Source organism: Balaenoptera musculus, chromosome 2 (genome assembly GCF_009873245.2).
Source record: "Balaenoptera musculus isolate JJ_BM4_2016_0621 chromosome 2, mBalMus1.pri.v3, whole genome shotgun sequence".
In the NCBI taxonomy this organism is placed as follows: domain Eukaryota; kingdom Metazoa; phylum Chordata; class Mammalia; order Artiodactyla; family Balaenopteridae; genus Balaenoptera; species Balaenoptera musculus.
Genome location: NC_045786.1, coordinates 101844839 through 101853702, shown reverse-complemented (window position 1 = coordinate 101853702; position 8864 = coordinate 101844839). Strand labels below are relative to the sequence as shown.

The window sequence follows — 8864 nt, the reverse complement described above, 5'->3', positions numbered from 1 at the left end:
ATGTGAATAACAGCCAGGGAAGAGCCTTCTTACACGGAAGTAGGTTTCTTGCCCTAAGCCTTTGGAACTGGTTTCAACAAAGGAAGGTTTTCTTTCTACCCCTTTCCAGGTTGGGGGGCACATGTGCCCCTAAACTTCCACAGGAGGCACTCTACCCTCTGGGCCAGAGCAGGGCACAGGGGCAACATCAAACCAGAATTTCTAGATTTCTAACAGGGATTCCCACCCATTTCCCCAACCTTCTGCTATTCCCCATACCCCAGGGCAGGGAAATCCCTGCTGCCTCCCCTCATCTCTAACTCAGCTGTAAGGCGGTTTAGGAGCCGCTGGCAGAATCAATGGCATCGACCAAGGGAGGGAGGGTGGCAAGGGATTTTCCTGTGCTTAACTACTGATCACGGCTAAGTGGAAATCCTATAAACACGAGCGGAAATCAATGGCGGCTGCTTAGCGGCCAGGGGAGAGGGGCGGCCCACAGGTTGCATCTGACGGATGAGGGAGGGGGGCAGCCAGGGAGGGCCCCAGGAAGGATGGCTGAGGGTAGGGTGAAGGAACAGGCGGAGCTGGAGAGAGAGGAGTCACTGTGGGAAGGGAAGCCAGAGAGGAAGAGGCACAGTGAGCCCAGGAATGAACCTCATTCGACCCAGAGCTTTCTTCCCCATCGGGCAAGTGACACCCTAGCCCAATGTCACGTCTGGATCTTCCAGTCCCCCTAAGGCTTCTCTTTTGGAGCTGTACACTTCTAGCAGGCGCTGATAGTCCCTGAGGCCGGAAGCGCTTGTAGGTACACAATCAGCTTGGCAGGTGCCCGCCGTCTCCTGCGCCAGCACACCTACAGGCAAAAGAATGAGCAGAGAGGAACCAGACAGAGCCGAAAATGCTTTGACTCTCCCTGCCCACGCAGCTGGACCCCAAAGTTGTTTCCAAGGCCGCACTGGGATTCCAACGCCGTCCAACCAGCTACTCTAACTCCCCAGCCCACTCCCCTGATTAGCCTAGGGAAGCGGGGCCTAAGAGGGCCACTTTGAGGCAGGAGTGGGCCTGGGAAGCCAAGCATGAGCCTCTCCTTCCAGCAAGAAGTGGTGAAAGGCAATCAGGCAGCCATGAAGACAGAGGGTTGCCTCAATAGCGACTCATTTCAATTACTGCTCCTGCCCCCCAATCAAGATTAAAGCCTATCCAGGCAGGCCAAAGCCTCATTAGCTTGGTAATGAAGCAACATGCAGAGATGCCACACAGAGAGAGAAACCAAGGGATGTAGAAAGAAGAAGAAGCAGCTACAGCCATGGGGTGGGATTCGTGGGGAATCTAGCCTGTGTGGTGTGGGAGTCACAATAAGCCAGTGTCTGATTGTTAGTGCCTGGCAGCATGCTGGGCAGATAGCAGGGAACTCGCTGTGGCTTTGCTGGGGAGGCAAGAGCAGCATTCCAGGGCTGTAAGGCCCGATGCATGCCCAAAACCCTATACTCCGTGGATGAACTGTGTACAAGGGAGCTAAGCCTGGGGACAGAAAAACTAATCTGTTAACGTTTGCCCTGCTGTCTGTCACATAGGCACAACGTTCTTTGCCTTTTACTCAAGCCAATAGGACAAATTAAATGAGGATTTAGTTGTAAAAATGATGAGGAGGGGAAGGAAGGATGGATGGAAAGATTGAAGAGGCGAACTGACAAATGGAACTGAAGGACACTTGGAGTGACTAGAGGTATGAGAACTACATGAGACAATGACTGGGATGGATTAGACACACATGGAAGGATTCAATCCAGGTTAGACAACTATTGCAAAAGAGGAAACCGGATTTGATAGAGCCCTAAGCAACTGGGTCCTCTAGAAATTGCTAAAATAATTCCCCTTACAGAAATAGCCTCGAGACCCTCCCCACTAACTGGCCCAGCGGGTACACCCAGAAGAGGTGCAAGGGAAGCACAGAAAGGCCTGTCTCCCTCACCAAGCATGCTGCTGAGGCTGTGGATCTTCTCTAGGGCAGCTGGGACTTCAGCCTCCTCTTGCACCAGGGCCTCTACCTCACCCACAGCGTAGCCAAAGTCAGCTGTATCCAGGTTCCACCCTGAGCGGCGGCTCCTCTTCATCAGCTCCGTGCAGCACCACTTTCCAGGCACTACGCTTAGTCACAAACTAGCTACTTCCTTCAGCCCTAGAGGGCCCAGCACAGCAGCCACGCCTCCAGCTCCCGGGACTTCAGCCCTCAGCACCTCACAGAGCTGGGTCACAACTGCAGGCTCAGCTGTGAGTTCCATGTACTCAGTGTGGGGTCCTGAGACACTTGCTGCTCTGGAACATTTGAGCTCCCATCCACTGCCCTCTCGCTGTCGGAGCCAGTAGTCAGCCCGCATGAGGCTCAGCTCAGGGGTGTCATAGTAGCTGTCTCGGAAAGTGACTCGGCGCTCCAGGGTACCCCCCAATTCCTGCAGCCGCTCCTCTGTGCCAGGGCCGGGAACGAACTTTCGCTCCACTTCAATCAGACCCTGGGCCATGCTACCTGCAATCAGTCAATCAACAAACATTGGCTGAGCTCCCAAAGACCCCCTACCCCCGGAAGAACTTAGGAGGCGCACACACTGTCCCAGGGCTCTCTGTTGGGCGCCCTTCCTCCCTGCCTCTGTGATGGATGGCCCCTTCCTGTCTCTGATGTTTTAAGGTTCAGCAATAGGGATAAGTCTCCAGTTAGACCCCTTCCACTGCTGAAAATGCCCTCAATCCAAAGGGCTCTCTAGAAAGCAGGCCGTGTAGCGGGTGTCCTTTCAACGCGCCCGCTAGACACCATGCTACCCCGGGAGGACGGCGGCTCACTGCCGGGGGCGACCCCGCCCGATCCCCCCACAGCAACGGCCAGCGGCGCCTCGTGTCTCACCTCAAAGCCCCAGGATCTCCCTCTCGCGGGACCTGGAGAAGGCGGAAGGGAGCCCACACCACGCCCGCGAGGAATGCCGGGAGCAGTTCCTGGCCCCGGACCTCGGCCCGGTTCTCTGCACACCCGGGAGGTCCCGGCTCGAGCCGCCATATTAGGCCCGCTGTGGCGATGCCGAGGGCAGGCTGGGGCCCGAGAAGCCTGCTAGTTTATGGGGGGGCCGCAACCTCCGCGGTGGGCCGAGAGCGAAGCCGTCTCCCTGCGCTCTGCTCCTCCTCCCAGACCCCTGCCGGCTCTCGGGGATAGGGGCGGCCCCGGTCTTAGGCCGCCGGCTGAGTCGGCACCCTGGGGCCCGGGTGCATGATGGGAGATGTAGTTCCAAAGGGAGACTTTGCTTTCTTGCCCCACCCGTCGCTATGGTGACAGGAAAGCTGCGATTAACGCCAGCGGGACTCGACCAAAGTTGAGAGAGTCGGATGGAAAAGGAGCTGAGGCCCCAGTCCTGTCTACAACCCCCTCACCCCCTTGGCAGATGGGCCTGGAATACAAGCCACTCAGACGCTGTCTAGCAAACATTTTATTGACTGTTATGGTGTCCCACTGAATGCAGGCCAATGGGAATGAGCTAGGGGAAAAAAAAAAAAAAGGATAACTAAGACCAGTACAGCTACTCTGGACTCTGGAGTTTTAAAGGGGAGTTAATACATCCCCATGAATGTTCAGGATAAGGGTGGATGGGAGACTTTCTATAAGAGGAGAAAGTGATATTTTGGATGAAACCTAAAGACATGACGGGATTTCAACGGTTGGAGACCAAGATGGTGACAGGAACAGCATGAGCGAAGGCTCAGAAGCTGGAGAGCACCTGGCCCGTGTGTAAGAGGAAAGAGATGAATCTAGAAATGCACTTGAGGGGCAGGTTGGAAAAGGTTTTGAGTGTCAGACTGAGGAGTTTGTCCAGTGGCCCCTGAGCAGGCTTTGTCAGGAATAGGAGAAATACTTATGTTCATTTAAAATATAGGAAGACATGAGAATGGCCCTTTGCTTTGGGAGACAAAATAGAGAAGGCTCCTTCTCCTTACTCCCTCCCAGGGCTATGATTAGCTGGAGGCATCAACTGTATGTCTGATTCTTTGGGTAAGGTAGCTTGCTGAAGAACAGTGGCTCTTGTCAACTCCTGGGCCTGCTCCTATGATGGGTGAAAAGTGCTAGGTTCTAAATACCTGTCCTCTCCCCAGTATGTTTCTAGAAACACGTGACCCATGGGAGGTACTATGGAGAGGACACTGGTTTACAGACATGGCATCTTGAACTTGGGATCTCTTTAAGGCATACCCCGCCACATCCTCTGACAGGTACCAATGTGCAGAGAGGGGAGGGACCCCAGCCCCTAATTCCTTTCACTGGCCTGCTGTTCATCTGTCCTTTGCTTATAAGTTCTGTTGCCCAGAGGAAGAAGACTTAATCTCTTCTGTGAGTTATAAGGTCCAGTCCAGTAGGGCCAAGGCAGCAGTTTAAGGAAAAGGAAAGACCAGAATCCAAAGCTAGACAGACCTGGAGTTGAGTCCCATCTTCACTTTACTGGTGTTTGGCATTGGGCTAGCAACTCCACCTCCCTAAACCTCTGTTTTCTCTTTGGTAAAATGTGGACTGCCTCACAGTTTAGTGTGAGGAATTCGGTGACAAACTGTCACATCATAGAGATTCAAAATGTTAGTTTCTTTCTCCTTCCTTTTTTCCTGTGAACTCCAGGATTTTTTTCTTTTAAGAGAAGTAGGCTAGTGTGAGGTCTGGAGTCAGACTATAAGGATTTGAATCCTGGGGGTGTCACTTATTGGCCGTGTGACCTTGGGCCAGTTAATTAACTTGTTTGTGCCCTGGTTTCCTCAAGAGACTAGTTGTAAGGATTAAATAAGTTAATATATTTAGTGCTTGGAACTGTCCCTATGCACTCAATAAATTTTAGCAGCTATTGTTATTAGAATATAGGAGAGCTTATGGGAGCTGATAAACTGAAGATGAGGATGGAGAGCCAGAACCTCCCCTCCCCCCACCCAACTCGGGGGACTATGTGACCACGTGGAGGAGACAGAAGCTCCCAGGGACCAAGACTAATTGCTGTGGAAGATAAGGTTCTAGTGCCCAACTGGAAGGGAGAGGAACTAATAAAGCAAGAAGAAGGAAGTGAAAAAAGAGAGATAGGCCTCGAGTGGCTCCGGGAAGCTGGCAGAAGCAGGACTTGCTCTAGAGCTGATTTAAAACAAAATTACAAAACACGTGTGCGATTTCTGCAGGCAGAAGGAAGAGGAGGAGACGACAGGAAAGTGTTTAAAGGAGCCTACCCTCTTTGCAGGCACCGGCTTGGACCTGGCGCCACAGTCAAGCAGGTGGCCGGGACCGCTGTCCGCCTGTCCTCGGGCCTCGGGTCCCGCCCACAGTCCAGCCAAGCAGGCGGACACAAGCTCTAGAACCGGGGGGCCGGGGCGGGGGCGGACGGACTACAACTCCCGGCACACTCCGCGGCGGGCGGGCCGCTGCACCTGCTCAGTGGGGCCGCCCCGGGCGCCTGGGTATTGATTATTCCATTGTGTGGGACGCCTCGGCTCCAGCCAGTGAATGAGGCGGAGGAGTGAGGGCGAGGAGGAGGAGGAGGAGGAGGAGGAGGAGGGCGAGGAGGAGGAGGAGGGCGAGGAGGAGGAGGAGGCAGGGAGCGAGCGAGTGCCCAGGGTGAATCAATGGAAACCCCCTCACGAAGCCGGGAAAACACTTCAGCCGCAGCCAAATAGCATTGATTATTTTCCTTCACTTCCCTCACCGCCGTGAATTTATTTATTTATTTTTTCCATCTCCGTCCCCGACGCCCCGGAGTGAGCGCTGGAGGGAGGGAGGAGGAGGGGAAAAAAAGGAATCAACACATCGGAGAAGTCCCTTCCAAGAGCCACCCCCTCCCCTCCCCGCCTCGCGCTGCTGGGCGGCCGCGGTTCGACTCCCGTCCCTGCTTCCAGCTGAGGTGTAAGTGCATCGATTTCCGATGCTGCTGGGTTGGTTTTTTTTCTCCTCTCCCTCTCTCTTCTTCCCTTCCTTGCTCTTTGGAAGCTTGAGACGGAGGGGAGAGGAGGCGCTCGGAGACTGCCGCTGGAGGGCACGGAAAGGGACGGGAAGGGACTGGGGGAGGGGACCCGGACGGACAGACGGACACACCGAGGGCCTGAGGAGAAGGAGGGACAGGGGTATGGGAGGGAAGGAGAGGGCCTGCGAGCGGGAATGGGGCGAAGAGAGAATACCGGGGTGGAGGTAGAGACGGGGAAGGGAAAGGTTTCGAGGCTGGACCAGGAGCCAGCCGGACAGATGGAGGGTAACGAGAGCCTAGACGGGCCGCGCCGAGCTATGCAGGGAGCGGGGGTCCCGGAGGGAAGGGGAGGCCGGGGGAGTGCGGGGGCTCGGAGCTGTCAGTCTGGAGGCGTCTGGGTCTCGGTGGCCCCCCGCCGGCCGCAGGATGGGGGAGGAACGGCGGCTAGCAGGCAGGCAGATGGATGGGCAAGCGCGCTGGGGGTTGGGAGGGTGGGAGAGGACGTGGATACCCTTAATCTTCGATCTTAGGTTTTGCCAGAAGTTGAGTTGTTTGTTGGTTTGGGGGGGGTTTTTTGCTTGTTTTGTTTTGTTTTGTTTTAGAAAGGTGCGAGTAGTAGGTGAGGGGAGGCCTCTACTCCTATTCAAGGTGAAGTGTGTCTCTCCTGGCCCCCAACTCCCCGTCTGCTCTTGTCTGTCCCTCTCTCTGAATAGCCCTATCAACGAGAACTCGACCACGCGTTTTGCTGCTCCTGTTGCCCCGCTGACCTCTGTCCATGTGTCCCTACCTCTGGATTTTGCCATTCTACACCTCATTCATTCTCCCCACCCATCCATCTCCGAGTCTGTCTGTGTGTCACTATCTCCGGATGTGACCTCCTACCCGGGTGATCCTTTCCCTGTGTGTCCGTGTCACTATGTGTTACACCTTGGCTGCCTGACTGTTCTACCCATCTAGGACTCCATGCCCTTTCCTTCAGGGTCTGAACGGATATCTCTGGCCTTTTCAGGCTGCTTTGGAGTTTGCTTATCAGTCATGACTGATGATTGTGGTAGTCACTGGTCAGAGGCCTGGAAGAGTGGAGGGATGGAGCAGATGTGTCTCCCCCAAGGATTCGAGTGCCCTTTCAGCATGGCCAGGACGGCCTCCTCTTCCATCTTCACCCAGGGAGCTTTGGAACTTCCTAGCATTGTTGACTGTCCCCTTTGCCATGTGCCTGTGTCCCCCATCAGCACCTCACCTCTGATCTCCTGTGTGTCATCTGCCTCTCCAGGAGCTTCCCACCACAAACCTCTTCCTCGCTGACTTGGTTTTCCTCCCTTCCCTCACTTTACCATTATATATCATTTCATTTCCCCATTTTGTTTCACCCCCTTTTTTCCCCATCCCTGTCTCCCATGATCTCCTTTGCCTCTTCTTCACCCTTGTTCCCATAATCTGCACTCTTCCTGCCTTTTCTCCTTGGTCACCCTAAGTTTCTTGTATTCCTTACCTTCTCACCCAGCATTTTAACTGCAGCAGCAGTTGTACCAGAGAGCAAAGGGGCTGGGAGAGTTGGGGAGTATTGTTTGTGAAAGCACATAAACAGGCCAAGAAATCAACTTAATGGGCTTCCAGGGGCATATAACCCCTTCATCAGTCAGGGCCATTATGTTCATTCACTGTCAACTTTGATTTTGTAAAGGGACATTCTCTGGGATTCTAAGCTCCACCCTGCTTGGTTGTCCCTTATCTTTCAGTTCATTCTAGACATCTGTGGCTTTTTCTCTACTTTCTAATTCGTCTTCTTCCTGGGACCTCACTCTTATCATATTTGGATTCAGCATGATTCTTTACGAGGCAGTTTTCATTAGTGTGACAGAAGCTATTGATATCTTATGCAAGGGGCCAGGTTCATTCAGCCTAAAGAATGGGAAAGGTGGATAAAGAGTCTGGAGAGTTTACCTTGTTTTAAGCCCATTATTGTTTTTCCAGACTTCAGGAGCTTGAAGGGTAAAAGGAGGAGGTAGATATGGGCAGAAAATGGAATATTTCAGAGGTGAATAGAGTGACAGAAAGGAAGGAGAGGCCGGGTGCAATAAATGCATGGGGTAGAGAAATGCATGACGTGAGGAACGCGCAAAGGAAGGGATGAAAATATATGTGGAATGGGGGGCAGGGGAGGAACCAAGGGGTGATTAATGAAAAATTGGGAGAATGAAATAAAACATGAATTAATAGTGATACAGAAGGAGAGAGGGAGAGATAGGATAGATTATTTCTCAAGAGGAAGGTCACCAGAAAAAGCAATATGAACTGAATAAATACAGTGGTAAAATGGGGGAAAGGAGGAATGGAAGAATAAGATGAGGTGGGAAAAGAGTATGGTACAAAGAAGGGAAATGGAAGGCAAAGGGAGGAGTGCTGAAGCAGATCAGAGCTGCACAGAGCTTGGTAGGGGGAAAGAGGAGAGATGAGATATCAAAGGAAACAAATGCCTCTGGTGTGAGAAGGACACAGCGTGATGGATGCAAAGAGAGCACCACAGGAGGGGCGGTTTGGAAAAAAGGCAGAGCAGAAATACCACTGGGCGAAGGCCCAAAAGAGAGAGATGCCAAAGGAGAGGAGAGAGAGCGCAGAGATATCTGGTGAAGAGAAGGAGAGATTTGGCTCATTCCATTGGCCAAATCCCTCACTACCCCACCGGAGGCCTTTGCTTTTCATCCCCAAGCCAGGGCAACATGAGCAAAGAGATGAAAAAGTAGAATTCCCATTTACTTTAGCTGATAGGAACTGGAATCTTTCTAGCCCCCTGAGCACCAAAGACCTCCAGCCTCTGATGTCATAAACTGCTGGTGTTGCCTTGGCAACCTGACAGGGGTCCTCCCTCCATGATGTCAGAGCAGCCGGTGTTACCTTAAGACCCATAGAGGAACAACTTGC

At 53.2% G+C, this 8864-nt stretch overlaps 2 protein-coding genes across 3 annotated transcripts in view; one reads left to right on the top strand and one right to left on the bottom strand.

The window, feature by feature from the left end:
• Positions 1 to 677: 677 nt before the first annotated feature.
• On the bottom strand, positions 678 to 3209 carry THTPA (thiamine triphosphatase). Its single transcript, XM_036841595.1, is given in 7 exon segments — positions 678 to 761; positions 763 to 777; positions 779 to 815; positions 1939 to 2063; positions 2065 to 2141; positions 2144 to 2503; positions 2876 to 3209. Coding segments are annotated over 6 exon segments (693 nt in total). The 5' UTR covers positions 2499 to 2503; positions 2876 to 3209.
• A 2339-nt stretch (positions 3210 to 5548) lies between these two features.
• ZFHX2 (zinc finger homeobox 2) overlaps positions 5549 to 8864 on the top strand; it is a 28520-nt gene continuing 25204 nt past the window's right edge. For both annotated transcript variants that reach the window (XM_036841585.1, XM_036841584.1), the window contains exon 1: positions 5549 to 5884. The gene's annotated coding sequence lies outside the window, so the exon portion shown is untranslated. The remainder of the gene's footprint in view (positions 5885 to 8864) is intronic.